Below are 15,807 nucleotides of genomic sequence, written 5' to 3'. Positions count from 1 at the left end.
ATGTGGTCCATAATGGGTAATAGCTAATAAATTGTATATATACTATAAATTATTTTACACAGCAAATAAAACTTGAATATTATATTGTTAATAAATTTTGTATTGTGCATGTGAATTTATCATGTTTAAAGGATAGCTGCAAATTAATTTAACAATTGATTTTGTTTTATTAAACAATTAAATTTTAAATAAAATGAAATTCTAGGTATTTTGCTAGTCATACACTTAACTAACAGTTTATTCTTCATTTGTCTCTTCTTTCCTACTGTGCTCTCCATATTATTCAACATCATCCATCTAACATACCCATTTTTGTTTTAAAGGTGTTTACATTCTCCTTATTAGAAAATTTAAGATTTTATTTGGTTTCTGAGCTTCAAACGATGCACATAATATTCAAATTCCGAGGCAGCACATTGTGCTCAGAATAACTAAGACATATACCCTTCCTGTTGGCTTCCACTGCATATCAGGAATTCTTTAGTGATACTGTCACAGCTGCAATATAACCGAAACGGTATTCTCTCAATATTTTAATAGACATTTGCTTTAATTATTATTTTTTAAAATATATTTCAGTACTTCTAGAAAGACCAGGGTTTGAATTTTAACTTTTAACCATTTTTACTTGCATTTCAATTTAAATGAGAGAAAGAGAAAGAGAGAGAGAGAATGTTCAAGAAAGACACCAACACTAAAAGATGCGAATCTCTGCCCAATTTTTAAGAACCTGGTTTTGCTAATATTGGTCTAATTATTTAGGCACTCAGTGAATTAGTCTTATCATCTCCAGAGAAATATCATAACAACATCCATCTAGTGAGATCATCACAGCAAAGTGAAATAGTATAATTGAAGGTCTTAGATGGCAACCGAGCTAAGAATTTGTTCATTGAAAGTTTTAGTTATGGTGGTTGACTGTATGTTGTGCAATAAAATTTTTCCTATATGGCTTGGAAGTAGATAATCAATTTTTTGTAAAAATAAGTTCTGTTAAAGTACTTACTTTATTAAGTTGTTCATGGCATCCGGGTCATATGCAGTGACCTGCCCAATGATGCTGCCCTCCTTTACATCTTCATCAACTTCTATCAAGTAAGGGTTTTTGCTGAACACAGGGGGCTCATCTATGTCTTCTACAGATATTTTGACCACAGCTGTGTCTTTGAAAGGGCCCAGGTGTAAGAATCGTGGGTCAAGATGGGTGTTACTTGCATCCACTCTTAAAGTATACAGCATTTTTTTCTCAAAATCTAAATTCTGAAGTTAAATTAAAAAAGAAATTCAGCACAATTTGGAAAGCGAGACAATAGACAACAATGTCAAATTTAAATAACTTGAATTTTATTGATGTCAAACAGAATGCTTTCATGATTATTGCTTCCAAGGTATATCAAATTGATGGATACATCTTTGATACTTATTTTTCTTTACTTTTATTTATGAGGATTAAACAGATATAACAGAATACACATTATTCCTGATTCCTAATGAGTAACATATTTCAATTTTGTCATTCACAGCTAACTGAAAGATTATTTGGTAGATATATAAATTATGTATATCACTATTATGAAAGTTAACTATATTTAAATCAGAAGAAAGCTTAATGGTTGTTCAAGGTTAGGATAAATCTATTTTTCAGTATTTTGAGCACTTACAGAAAGAAGATATGAGTGAAAAATTAAACACACAATAATTAATTTTGACTATTGTTCTATGGGAAGTTTCCGAATACTCTTCCACACTGCATTAAAAAAAAATCAAGAAAAACTAAATGAAGCACACAACATTTCTAGGTTTCCACTTATTTAAACAAACCATTACACTTGCAATTAAAATGTTTTGGAAAATGCTTACAGTGATAAGTGTCCGGTGTATACTTATTTTTTCACGTAGAGAAATAAAAAAATGAGTACAGTTGAGTTTAGTTCTGGTCTGATTGTTGTTTACACAAACAATCATTTGAACTTTTGTATCACTTTATAATTATCACTGATGAAGATGCTCCACTTATTTGATGGACTAATACTTCTCACTTTTGTGAATAACAGACTACATAAGTAAAGGTGAGATCAAAGCTTGTCTCTCCTTTAGTGAAAGGTAAGAGGAAACTGCAGTACTCAGTTAAAAAAAAAAAAGACAGTAAAAAGGAACCTTTTTGACAGTTATGATCCCTTCCTGCGTGTCCTTGTCAGTGACAACTTCGAATGTGTCCGCCCCATCTCCTTCTGCGATGCTGTATGCCATCTCCGCGTTTGTTCCCATGTCAGGGTCACTGGCTTTGATCCTTCCGACGTGGGTTCCAGGAGGAACAGACTCGGGAGAATTAAAATGGTACGTGCCTACAAATTAAATCAGAGCTCCTTCGACATTTCATGTTTAGATGACTTTACAAAATTTTCTCTACTTTTTACTGAAACCAATTTTAATTTGGAATAGAATTTATCATATTGTCTGATGAATCAAAGCATATATATTTAATAAGGTGAGAAAATAATGTATAAAGGCAGAAAAGTCTTCTTTTATAATTGAGAACTAAGTCCCAGATCAATGTGTCCCAAGATGACAGAACCAATGAAAGGCCTGACGCTAGCATATGGAACGTTTTCTTTTTGTTACAGGAATCAAACTCAGGACATTGTGCTTGCCAGGCAGGTGCTGTTCTCCTGAACTATATTCTGGGACCTACAATGTGGAAATTTGACTTAAAATGGCAGAAAAAAATTGTTGCTTATGTAAGGGCTTTAAAAAATGACATGTTTTTACTAGTATTCAATCATGATAAAAATTCATTTATTTTACTTCAATTTAAAGACAAAAAATACTACAAACAACTATGGCTCTTTTAGTGGCTTGATTCATTTTAATGTTCATATCTTTAAATAAGAACTGGCTTTTTTCTACTTCATACAGACATGTCAAATTAGTATATTCCATTATGAGTATTCTTTAAACCATTTTAGATATTTTCTACCGGGAGACAATAAGGAGGTCAAAAAATACTGAGGTCAGAAATGTTTTTGAACGCTTAGTATGTGCTGAGCTTTAGGTGAGGTCAATTAGTACTCATACTGGTCCTTCCAGTTCAACACAGGTCAACTATTGTCACGCCCAGGCTCAGGAAATCATCTACCAGGCTTGGTGAAAATGTTTTGACTTCAGAGTCTCTTCTTTTTCTGGTTTGTTTAGTGGTTAAGAAAATGAGTTGTGAAGTCCAGCTGTGTTAGTCTGAATCCAGCAGACAAATGGCAGAATTCTGTGAACTTTGATGTCAATGTCATCATCTGCATTACAAAGTAGGAAACCACAGCACCTAACACATGGATTGGCTATGAGGAGTGAGGTTAGGTTCGTAATGGTACCTATTTCAGGATCTATTCCTCAGCATTTTGTTAGTACTCTAACAGTCTCAAGCCTGGTTTTTAGAAGATACTAAGATATCACATAGTAGTGATTTTAGTGAAGTGTAAAGTCCCTATTTATAAAATCAATAAGGCTGATAGTATTTATGTGATGTAGAAACAAGAGATTTGAGGCAAGAAAAGTGACAGACTCAAATTTGAATTTTAGCACCCAGACTTAAGAGCTCACACTCCTAAGCAAGCAGATCAGAAGGAAAAGGGTGGTTGCAATGAATGTTGGCAAGTAAGCCTGTAAAACTTTCTAACTCTACAAAATCTATAAAAGAGTCTTAAAACTCTAAAAGAAGCTCATGCACTTGTCTGAGCCTACATCCTTTGATGGAAATAATCATCATTTTATATATGGATTTTTTTAGGACAATGCTGTCAATTCATGCAGATATAAATAGAAAAACTGCTAACACAAATATATTGTTAAGTTGTATGATCAGATACTTTTGAACATGAGATAAAGGAAACCATTCTTACTCTGTGGAAATCGAGGAGGATTGTTGTTGACATCTGTGAGGGTGATGTTCACTGTGGTGGTCCCAGAGAGGCCACCCATCTGACCACCCATGTCTTTGGCCTGTATAACCACTTGATACTGTTCTCGATTTTCTCTGCTCATGTCTGGTAGTGCAGTTTTTATTATGCCTTTAAGTTTAAAAAAAAAAAAGTAGACAACTCAGTCATTGACATAATAAACTATGCAAGGTTCACTTTACAGAAGTTGATAACAACAAATGGAAAAAATGAGCTTAAAAAGTTCTTCAATGTACAACCACTTGACACAATTCGCAGAATAAAGAAATCTGCTTGGGGCTATTCTTTCCTGATTAGGCTTTGCTAAAGCAATATGGTTATTCTTTTGATTTAGAAGTGAATTTTGTTTAAAAGTTTCAGAACTACATTCTACTAATTGTCATATTTTTCAGATTTTGAACATTTTTATGCTATATAATGTGCTGAATCTGTTCAATTTCCAACTGAGCATGCTAAATTTAAACTATATATATATTTGTTTAAAGAAGGATTCAAACAGTTTGTTACCATCAAAGGAGTTTGTGGGGTGTTTTTCCTATATAATAACTTTAAGAAAGAAATAGAAGCATAGTACAAAATGGGCTAGTTTTAGATATTTTAAAAAGTTCTGAAACAGGCATGAAGGCAGGTGTATTATATAATGCGATGCAGACCAAATGATAAGTGTTTTTACCTGATTCTGGGTCCACTGAAAAGTATGGCTGTCCTTGAAGTATGCTGTAGACCACCTTGGCACTGTTTCCGTAGTTGGCATCATCTGCGTCTGTTGCAGTCACTTGAATAACAGACGTACCTACATAAAGCCATTTCCCAGATATAGAGCCGTGAATACTTCAAACTTTGAAAATTTTTCCTAAAATTTTCTATAAGTAGTGTTTGCCATAAAAGGAGCTTCTTTCTTCTATTTTTCTTAAATGTAAACATTTTCAATTTATTGCTTGCTAAGACAATGCAGTCAAAATATATTTTATCATAAAGGTGGATACAAGGAGGCCAAGAAATAATTTATTTATTTTGTATAAATATTATAATGGATTAAACTTTCTAACAACTAGAAAGAATGAGAAATTTAATTCAGCACATTTCTTGATAAGTGGAAACATGTAAAGATGAATCCAAAATTTCAAATCTCTTGTGCTTTACTCTGGTGAATTATTAAAGTGGCTTAGACTGAAACAAAAAGAGTTCTCGTTGTTATATTATTATGGGGAAACAAAGTGCCATAAATTTTAGTGGTAAAATTCAAGATTTTTATTAAAAATTGTTTGGTTCAATCATCAGTATTAGAAAAAATGAGTGGGGAGGGAAAAAAAGAGGAGGGATAAAAACAATTGAATTATAAAAGTTTCACTGTCTTTTACTGTACACAAGGCATAAATTGTTATGATGTGCATGTGCTTCTTTTTAAAAGCTAAATAATATAGATAGCATTGCACCTATTGATGTGCAAATGTATATTCAACGTGGCTATACACATACATATGCTCCTATGGATTAGATGTAAAATATCTCTCAACAGCAGCATATATTCACAACTGGGATTTTGGAAAGTAATTGGATTACAGCACATTATACTTATCAGTGGATGCATTCAATGACGATGTCAATGATCAGTCAGGAGGTATGGCTTGCTTGAAAGGGGTACATTACGTTACAGTGTGCTTTCAAATCCTATCATTGCCTTCTCATTTCCCTCCGTATTTCCTATCTCCTGTGAGGTGAGTAGTATCCTCTTTTAAGTTGTACAGTTAGTGTCAGGAAAGCCCATTAATATTGAAAATTCATTCCAGAAATGAGATCACTACTGTGATTGTATTTGACTATATTTTTAACTTTTCTGAATAGTTTGTATGAAAAGTAAAGTTTGGCAATGTTGGCTAGAGAAGGTTTAGAATGCTCTGAACAAATCTTGATAGACTTTCCTGACCAGAATTCAGAAAGCCAAAATATTTACAGAAAAACACATAGTAAAAGCCAGGCTTGAAATGTTTCGAATGGGAACAAAGACTCTAGGGGCAGTTGGACTATGTTATGTTATGCTGTGATAGGAAAATCTGTTCATAGAGTTCCCATTTCCTCAGACTTTTCAAGAGACTAAAAGCAGTAAACTAATGAATTTGGCACAGTAAAGTTCAGGACAAACCAATATTCAAGCTGTGGTACAGATATGGCTAGATGGTTACAGCAAGATTTATAGAGAATTTGGGGCAAAATTATGTTTAGAAAATTCCTTTAAAAATAAAATTTAACCCCTAAAGAACCTGTAAACTTGAAGCCAAAGATGGTGTGACTGCTAAAGTTTTGCCATTAATAAAGAAGCTAATTATCTTATATGAATTCCACAAGAAAAATGCCTTGAAAGAATCTTAGAAAATGGCTGGATCTCATTCTCCAAAAACTCAAGCATATAAAACAGTAATCTCTTTGAAATACTATTCTTTGAAAAGAAATCCTTTGGGTACTCTGCTCATTATGGGCCACCTAGGAAACTGTTTCCCTGAATTCAGCTACTGAGATAACTATAGTCTCTGTAGCTATAGTCCAAAGGAGCTGATCTACTGCTCAAGTTGGTTGAAGATCTTGGCATTATTCACATGGTGCTAGTTTTACACACATGTAGAATGAAAGCGCTGTGTGGTTGTAGTAGCTCCCACCTATCTTTCGAGTGAAGGCTAGGAGACTAAAAACTGTGCTGCTGGTATTGTCATATATTAAACTATGAGGTTCAATGTTCTAAAAGAGCATTAGAGGCCTCAAAAATTATAGATCTAAAGAACTAGATTGTGCTAAGCAGAGCTAGGAAGTGAGGGAAACCTGTCTAAGGGAGAGGACATGTGGCTGTAACTTTCAAAGCCACTGGGATGAGATTGCCCAAGCAATGTGGAGTTCTAGCTTGTCAAAACCAACCCTGTTCCTGGACATGGAGCTATTCACCCTGCTGGATTTTGCTCTTGCTTTGTCCTGAGTCTTTTCTATCACCTAATCTCCTCTGAAATACATGTTTACCCTGTGTGAGAGTAACATTGACATGTTGCAAGTATTTGCGACTTTCTTTTTTATTTTCATGGGAACTCACAGCTAAGAGTTTTTCGTAAATCTTATAGGATATTTTGGATTTGGACTTCGCAGAAATACTGATACTGTTAAGATTTGGCAATGCTTAGAGATAGATTAAACACACAGTGTTTTGAAGTAGATGTGAATTGTTTGGAGGCCAGGGGCACAGCACAGTGATATATATTTAAAATGTCCCCCACAGTCCTCATGTTCATAGGTAAGGCTATTCAAAGGTTATTCAATTGTAGGGTCCTTGGTGGAGTAATTCACTGATGAATTCACAGCTAAATGTGGTGCTGCAGTGACTTAGTAGGAAGAGGTTTGTCATAGGGTCAAGCCTATGGATGGCTGGGTCCCCTCAGAATTTCCGATTTTCTCCATTTGCTTTCTGGCTGCCGTGGGGGTGATTAACTGTCATCTATCCTTCCCTTCCATCAAGATGTTTCTCTTTTGGAGTCAGCCAATGATCAAAGTCAAGAAACTGTTAGACCAGTCAAACCTCTTCTTCTCTATGTTGTGCATGTTGAGTATTTTGTCCCAAAACAGACAAAGCTATGCTGTATGCTATATATTAGTTATTGATAGTATTTGCTTCATTTTATTTTGCAAATTAAATTGCCTTTAAACTCACAGAAGTGATGGTCTTTTCAAATGTGTCAGTTGTTTAAAGGTGTAGTACTAGTAATGAAGGGACTGTGGTTTAGCTCAGTTGTAGAACACTTACAAAACCCTGGGTTAAATCTGCAGTATTACAAAAATATAAATAAATACAGTATAACAGAAAGTTATAGGAAGTAAACATAACAGAACATATTGGTGGATGTTCCCCTACTTTTCTTTTGTTGTATATCTCTATAAAATTTATGGCATAGTTCAAAATTACTCTTAACTGAATCCTATCATGAATTCCCTTGTGTACCTTACAATGTTATAGCATATTTTCAGTACATTATATAAAATATTTTAGTATGTTATATAAAACTTTTCAAAAGTTTGATTTTAATCACTCCATTGATTTTGAATTTCAGAGTGAATTGTTTAATTATACTTTTACTTATTTAGACAGTCCATATATTTTATTTATTTGTAACCTATATAATTGTATTTCTTAATTTGCCTATATGGTTCTGTAATTACCAATCAATAGATATATCATTCATTGACATTAATACTAATAGTTCATTACTAGTCAATGCATTTGAAATTTAACAATTAAATTTAACTAGTCTTTTTATATTTTCTAAAAATTAATTCATGCGGTAAGAATTTCAACCCTTATACTGAATGCTTCTCTTTCCTGAGTGAAAACACTACAGATCCTCAGTTTATCTCAACTGAAAGATTTTATCACTGAAAAGCACCTGTATATGTATTTTTCTAGACCTAAGCCAAAGTGATAAAGCCATTTCTCCCATAATAATGCTCACAATTCTAGTTAATATATTTTTTTTATTTTTAACATATCTTTATTTGATATTTAATCCTTTTGTGTAGACATAAACTAAAATAAGTTATTTAGGATGCTAATTCTTCAGAAAGGGAGGAGAACTCTTTTCACATTTGGAGATATTTGACCATGAATTATTTAAGTTTACTATTATGAAAATGTAATTTGCTAATTGAGCAATTCTATGTCAGTGACTGCGTCACCAGGGGGAAAAGCATCATTTTAGGCTTTCCATAAGTACAGATGAAGACAGCATCCTGTACATTGCTGTATCCTTCAATATGTGTTGTGGTGAAATTCACTTTGAATGTTCTATATTTTTCATATATGATCAGTGAACTTACCTAAGAACAGCTAGGCTTAGGCAAATTAGGAAGTTAATCTAGAGACTGGACCCATCTAATCTATAAAGTTACTAAAAAGCTAAAATCACACAATAATGTTTTCCACTTGTCAACATCATGATGTTACTTAGGGAAACTGTTAAACATCTAAGATATGTTATTTTTACTTAAAAATTGAGTCAAGGGAAAACACATGATTAGTGGGACAGTAGAACACAGATTTATTTTTTCCATAAATGTAATAACATATGTGGTCAATATTATTTAGTAATAATATTTAAATAACATGATTTTTATGTTTTAAACTATTTTAAATAATTTTATAATATTTTTGAAAACAGGACAAAAGAAAATATATCACCTTGAATGTTTTAACCAGCTAAACACTTTTTTTTTCTTTTTGGTACCAGAGATTGAATTTAGGACCTTGCACATGCCTAGAATTCACATATGTCATTGAGCTATATCCCTGACACCTTTAACAAAACATTTTTTAAAATTTCATAATTATTATTTATTTATTTGGTACAGGGCTTGCTATGCAGCTTGGACTTATAGTAATCCTCCTGTGTCCGCCTGCCCAGCACTGGAATTACAGTTGTGCACCACCACACCTAACTTTGGTGGCCAGATCAGCTCAGGCCAGCGTGCTATTCAGTACTGGGGACCGAACCAAGTCCTGGAGCTTGACAGGTAGGCACTCATACCAGCAAGCTATATATTCTTCCTTGATTTCTCCAGTCATTTTTTTCTTTCTTCTTTTTTCTTTTTTTGGTAGAACAGGGGATTGAACTAAAGCCCTTGCATTTGCCAGGCAAGCACTTTAATTTTTTTTCTTTTTTTTCTTTTTGGTCTAACTGGGGATTGAATTCAGGTGCTTACTCTTGCCAGGTAAGTGCTTATTCTACTGATCTGTCTCCCCAGCCCTGATTTTTCCAGTCATATGTGGGAATATTTTCTTTCATAGATGTACGTGTATATTTTAAATTTAAGTATTAATATAAATATACATGCAGTGAAGCCTAAGTGACATCTCATAGCAAAAAGCCTCAGCATCATTTCAATATTATCAATTTGATAATTTGTCTTATTAAGATAAGGTCTGCATACAATATACATTAAGTGAAATATAGAATAAAAAGTTTTATGATAGTCTTTAACCCACTATTTTCTTACTGTATAATTAAAAATATTTTAGAAAAAGTTTAAAATCAGAAAAGTAAGTTCATCATAGTAAATCATGAAGAAATATTGAAAGAGATTTAGTAAGTAACTCTCTTGGTGAATATTTTAGGAATTTCTATGCAAGCAGAGTTTTTCTGGAATTGTGGGTATCATGGTATAAGGAAAGGGGAAAAAACACGATCAATTTATGCATGAAGTGGGTAGAAAAATAACACATATAATACAGGTACAATCCTACTCTTTGTTCAAAGGCCTTCTTTTTGAGTCCTATAGAAAAGGTATGCACTTATTTTAACTTTGCTCAATCTTAGAATAAATTGTTAAAAATTAGCAAAAGTGAAGGAAGAAGCGATTCTCCACATCACCACTCTTCTTGGGTTCTAGCAGGGCTAGCTCGTTCTCTCTGCCATCGGATATGATAGTTGCTGTCTTGAGGAGCAGAAGTGGACACGACCTTAGAGGAAGTGTTTGTGCTTTGGGGTCACCAGAGAGAGAGGTAACAGCGATGTTTAGAGACACTCTCATACAAACAAAAAAGAATTATGGATTGTTGAATGTGAAATAAAACCATACTGCTAGACATATCTGTTTATTCCTTTGAGATGCAATCTTCCTGGAGTAGTACTCACATCTGATTTGATTCAGTGCTTTGTCCCTAAAACTGAGTGTTAGCATAAAGTCACAGTGAAAGCAAACGTTTATAAAATTCTCTCTACGGCACAGGAATAAATCTCAGTGTTTTATTTGCATTATTTTTTCATCATAGTACCTGTAACATGTAGGTCTTGTTGAAAAAGAAGTTGTTCTTCCTCACAAACCTAGTAAGTGACATTAGACCTGAACAGTCTGAGTAAAGGTCAACTAATTATTCAAAACATTTTACCAAATAGCCCAACTGTGTCACTGATGTGACTGGATTTTTTTATTGACTCCACAGGTACTTTATTACAAAGGGCTCCACTTAGGACATGAACTATTTATTGACTAATTTATATGCCATAAGCAAAAAACTGCAGAGGACATCAAGGTTGTAAAATCACCTACAGCGTAGGAGGGTCAGTGGATAAGTCGTGCAGTGTATTAAGTGCCCTATAATAGCACTGAGAAAATATGTCTCCTGAGCCACCAAATCTATGGAACAGTCACTTCCTTAAAGATGAATGCATACAACGATGGGGTGCTGATAGAAAATCAAATCACTAGAACATAACTACAAGATTAGAAGTAAAAAAGGTAGGGACCGTCTACTAAAATTTTAATCGAAATTGTCATTGTTTCTTAGTTACACATATTTGTGTTCATCCAGATTACATATTTTGGACTTGCTAGTACATTTCTCATGTCATGAGCTGATTGGAATCTTCGGAAGTTAAGTAAAGAACTATATTGAATTTGAGAGTTGAAGTGAAATAAGATACACAGTTTTGAAGGAAAAGCAGAGGTAGAGGGAAACTAAGAGTAGCTGGTAAAAGAAACATAAATGACAGTACTTTAAGAAACAAAAATGACTGGAAAGAAGAGCGTACTGGAGGTCACTGGAGGATAAAATATTTGTCTTCTTTCATTAGACTCCCTTCCCTCTCCAAATTAACTGCAATTTGTCAATTTAAATAAAGATCGCTAATATGATGGAAACAATATTAGGATGAAGTTACTGTGTATCCTGCATTTGTAAGTTTATTTTTTGTTATGCATGAGTTTAAACTGCTTGCATGTAATTTACATATGTCCAAAATTTCTAGAAATCACCCTTCAGTTTTCTTCTGTGAAAAGATTTATACAAATTAAAACACAGAGAATTACACATTTGATAATTAACAAAAAACCAAAAGTTTATTTTCTGTTAAGTAAGTTATGAATATTGTAATGAAGAAGCATGCCATTTCAGAAATTATTAGACATCTACTTTTTATGTTTTGATTTGGATTTTTAATGCAGTAAATGAGAAAAAATATTAATTTGGGGCAGTGTCTCATGATCTGATGAAGTAGATTTTTAAATTACATCTTACATAACAACAATGTAACAAAATATGCATGGGAATTGGCAAAAAAATTGCATCTATTAATTATTTTTGTCTTTTAAAACTCAGTCTAGTCAAAACTTGACATCATACAGTTTCCTCATACAGTTTCTCAATCCGTTTAAGTCTTGTGGTTCCCTTGTACACATTTACTGAGTGAGAGGGTGAAGTTCACCTAGTGTGTTCTGTATGCTTATTATGTGTATTGACTTATACAGTCATAGGTAAAAATAGAATCACTTGTAGACATCTTATGTGGCCCAAAAGGGAAAAATTCAATGCCATATTGAATAAAAACTGTACTCCAATTTGAATCAAGATTTATTTGTATTCTATTTTTATCTATAATGTCAAATCTTTATTTCTTAAATAACAAATGCTGTAATCAGAACCACACAGAGATCTGTTATGAATTTTTTCAAAGTTTTGGGGACATCCTTCTGGGGAAAGGAATGGGATGGGCAATGACTCAATTATTAGTTTTTAAGCCTTACACAAATTAATTCTGTACTGTGTACAATTTAAACCTTACACAGGGCTGGCAAGATAGCCCAGCGGTCTAAAGTGCCTGCTTAGGCAACTGCAGGGACTGAAGTTCCACCCTTAGCACCACATGCCACACCAGCCCTGCCCCCAGGATGGGCAGGGCCAGCCACAAAAAGTCTATATCTATATCTATATCTATATCTATATCTGTATCTGTATCTGTATCTGTATCTGTGTCTGTGTCTGTGTCTGTGTCTGTGTCTGTGTCTGTGTCTGCGTCTGCGTCTACATCTACGTCTACGTCTACATCTATATCTATCTATATCATGATATATATTTAGATGTAGATAGATGTAGCTATAGACATAGATAATAAAGCTTACACAAATGAAATACAGAAAGTACTTTTGGAAACATTAATCTGTAAATATCTTTAACTCATATCCATCACGTTGTGCATTTTATTTTAATGTATTCAATCATTGAGGCCTTTTAAAAGTAACATATAAAAGTATACAGTTCAATTTTTATGTGGTTATATATTCAACAAATATAGACACTAGATTACATATATAGTTTTATGTAATTGTTTATTTACTTGATACAGCGCTTCACTATGCAGTTCAGCCAGGGAGCCCAGCGCCAGCGGCGCAGGTCTGTAATCCCAGCACTGGAACCACTGACGCAGCAGGATCACTAGGCTTATATTTAATATGAGAAAATACATTTTTGTAGGCTGATAGTTAATAGAAATGTATACATTTGTGAACTATTAAAAAAGAGTTTAAGCCAAAATATAAGCTTTTGGAATTCAAGTATCAGTACTCTTTGGTAAAAGAAATATTCCCCTTTTACAAATAAAGTAATATTTCTAAAAATTTGAAACTCTATTCAAATTTGAATTGAATGCAGACAAAATTTCTCAAATTGAAATTTTTTTCATCTTAATTGTGTTGAGGCCAGGGAGATGGCTCAGTGGAATAAGTGCTTCCCTGGTCAGCGCAAGGGCCTGAGTTCAATCCCCGGTTCTGCAAAAATATAAAATAAAATAAATTGTGTCTTTTACTTTTCTAAATGTCAAATCCTGCTGAGGAAGGATGAGGCAAAGTTTTTATATTGTTAGATGTCAAGATATCTGGCAAAGTAACACACATACAAAAGTAACATTTTACAAAAGCCAAAGTATTACCAGAAGACCAAATCACTTGAAATTCACTTCAGTTGGAAGTTGATAAGGGGAATATAATCTCAGCTAGGCTTTCATCTGAGTTCACAAAGAAAACGTGCTACATTCCTAATTAGCCTACTGCTGGACTAATGTAGATAAATCCAGGTAACCGTATATTAACAGCTACTGAAATAATATTGTAAAACACACTCACTTGTGGCTTTTCCAAGAACTTTATAGTAAATTACATGTTATATCTTTCATATAGTTGAAAACAAAAATAGAACCATTCTTTCCTCAAATATGTAAAATATGAGGTTAGATAAACTTTTTCCCTAACTCTTAATTCTTCTGTTAGTATACACAGTTAAGAAGTGTACACATGAAAAAAACTCTCAGGAAAGATAGTAAATATTTACCTGTAAGCATGAAAAATACACTTTGGAAAATACATTTACATTTTGTACTGATGCTTACATTAATTGTAATAACAAAAATAGAACTAAAAGCATATTAAATTTGAGAACACTCTTGCACATTTTTGATATTGTAAATTTTATCATTTTTTAAAATTTAATTTATGTATTTGGCCCAGGGTCTCACTACGCAGATCGGACTCATGGTGATCCTCCTATTTTCATCCTTCCCAGCCCTGGGATTACAGGTGTGCATCACCATGTCTGGAGTAGGTTTCCGGCTCAGCATGCGTGGGTGTGGGGCCAGCATGGCATGTCAATCCCTGGTCCCCAAAGCTGCCTATGCAGGCACTTAGTCTACTGAGCTACCTCATTGGCCCCGTCATTGTTTCTCAGAATATTTTGATTTATGAGTTAGCTCTTCTTTCATTAACACACATAGTTAGTGCTGGGGAGATAGCTCAAAGGCATAAGCACCTGCCTGCCAAACTTGAAGTGGTGAGTTTGGACCTCAGAAGAGCAATAAAAATTCTTTTGTAACAAAGACAGATGAAATTTTTGTACAATTGCAAAAATCATAATTTGCCATAAAAAGAAATAACTTTTATTTTCATGGTAACCAATATTTTATAATATAATGTGTATAAAAAAAACTTGAATTTTGCCATACTACCAGATTATTGATCTTAATTAATTTGCCAAATCTTCCTGAATCATGTGTTCCTAATTTTAAAAATGAAGATTTAAAGATGTATTTCTCATGACTAAGACATAAGATTGTTTTTATGATGAAATGAAACAGCTTAGATGAAATACATCAAGCCCCCAAATTAGTTGTCACTATTCAAAGTAGTTTGGACAGCGTTGTCCGGGATTGCTCACCCTCTCTTAGTTCTCTCCTTTCAGACAGGGTTGTGTTCCACAGCTAGCCACTTGGAAGGCAGATGTTAGTTCCCAAGAAGTAAAGTGACTTATAATATAGCATGAAATACTAATATAATGGAAAGGGAGGTAGTTACAGCTGTTATCTTGAGAACAATCACATATCATAACTCCATCTCCATAATAACTACCTTAGCAATCAAGTAAAAAGTTAGTTCACACAGGTTAGTTTATACCTACCAACTCCAGACATCTCAGGAACGGTGGCAGTGTACAAGTCTCTTGTGAATTTTGGTTCATTGTCATTGATATCATGGATTTTAATGATAAATTCCGATTCTGGCTCCACCTGCCGCCCGGTTTTTCTGTCTATAGCCTTTGCTCGAAGAATGTACAAGGATTTTTCTTCTCTGTCTAATTTCTTTGCAGCATGAATATCTCCTGTCTTTTCATCTATAACAAACAGACTGCCAGCTCCATCTCCTGTTAATATGTATTTTAAATTTCCGTCTCCTTTGTCTTGGTCAGTGTGAAGCTTTAAAGAGGTAGAAAAGAAGAGTTCTGTAAACATATGCATTATTGTTACAGTAAAAGTAAATTTGGCACAAATATATTTGTCTCCATATAACATTACTATGTTGATAATTTTAGTGAGTATCTTAATTTTCATTGGAGGAAATGTAAACATTTTACTTCTTGTTTTAAAAAATTGTTTTTAAATGTCATATGCAAGTAAGTTTGAAATGAAATGAAAATAAATATAGCTTTGTCAAAACACAGTGCTTCAAAGGAACTATGAGTTCAGTATCACTAAGACTCAAAAGTCTGGTGCACTGACAAGAAACCCAT

The 15,807-nt window shown here is 33.6% G+C and overlaps 1 protein-coding gene across 2 annotated transcripts in view; it reads right to left on the bottom strand.

Annotated features, from left to right (window-relative positions):
• Positions 1–15,807, bottom strand: part of Cdh9 (cadherin 9) — a 118,608-nt gene that overhangs the window by 24,656 nt on the left and 78,145 nt on the right. The window contains exons 2-6 of one of the 2 annotated variants that reach the window (XM_004642296.1): positions 15,199–15,493; positions 4,624–4,743; positions 3,894–4,061; positions 2,158–2,345; positions 1,007–1,260 (exon numbers count right to left, since the gene is read on the bottom strand). In XM_004642296.1, coding sequence (XP_004642353.1) covers positions 1,007–1,260; positions 2,158–2,345; positions 3,894–4,061; positions 4,624–4,743; positions 15,199–15,493 — 1,025 coding nt within the window. The remainder of the gene's footprint in view (positions 1–1,006; positions 1,261–2,157; positions 2,346–3,893; positions 4,062–4,623; positions 4,744–15,198; positions 15,494–15,807) is intronic. The other variant, XM_023702370.1, reaches the window with a different exon arrangement.

This window comes from Octodon degus, unplaced genomic scaffold, assembly GCF_000260255.1.
Source record: "Octodon degus isolate 3935 unplaced genomic scaffold, OctDeg1.0 scaffold00149, whole genome shotgun sequence".
NCBI lineage: Eukaryota > Metazoa > Chordata > Mammalia > Rodentia > Octodontidae > Octodon > Octodon degus.
This window is presented reverse-complemented; position numbering and strand designations above follow the sequence as displayed.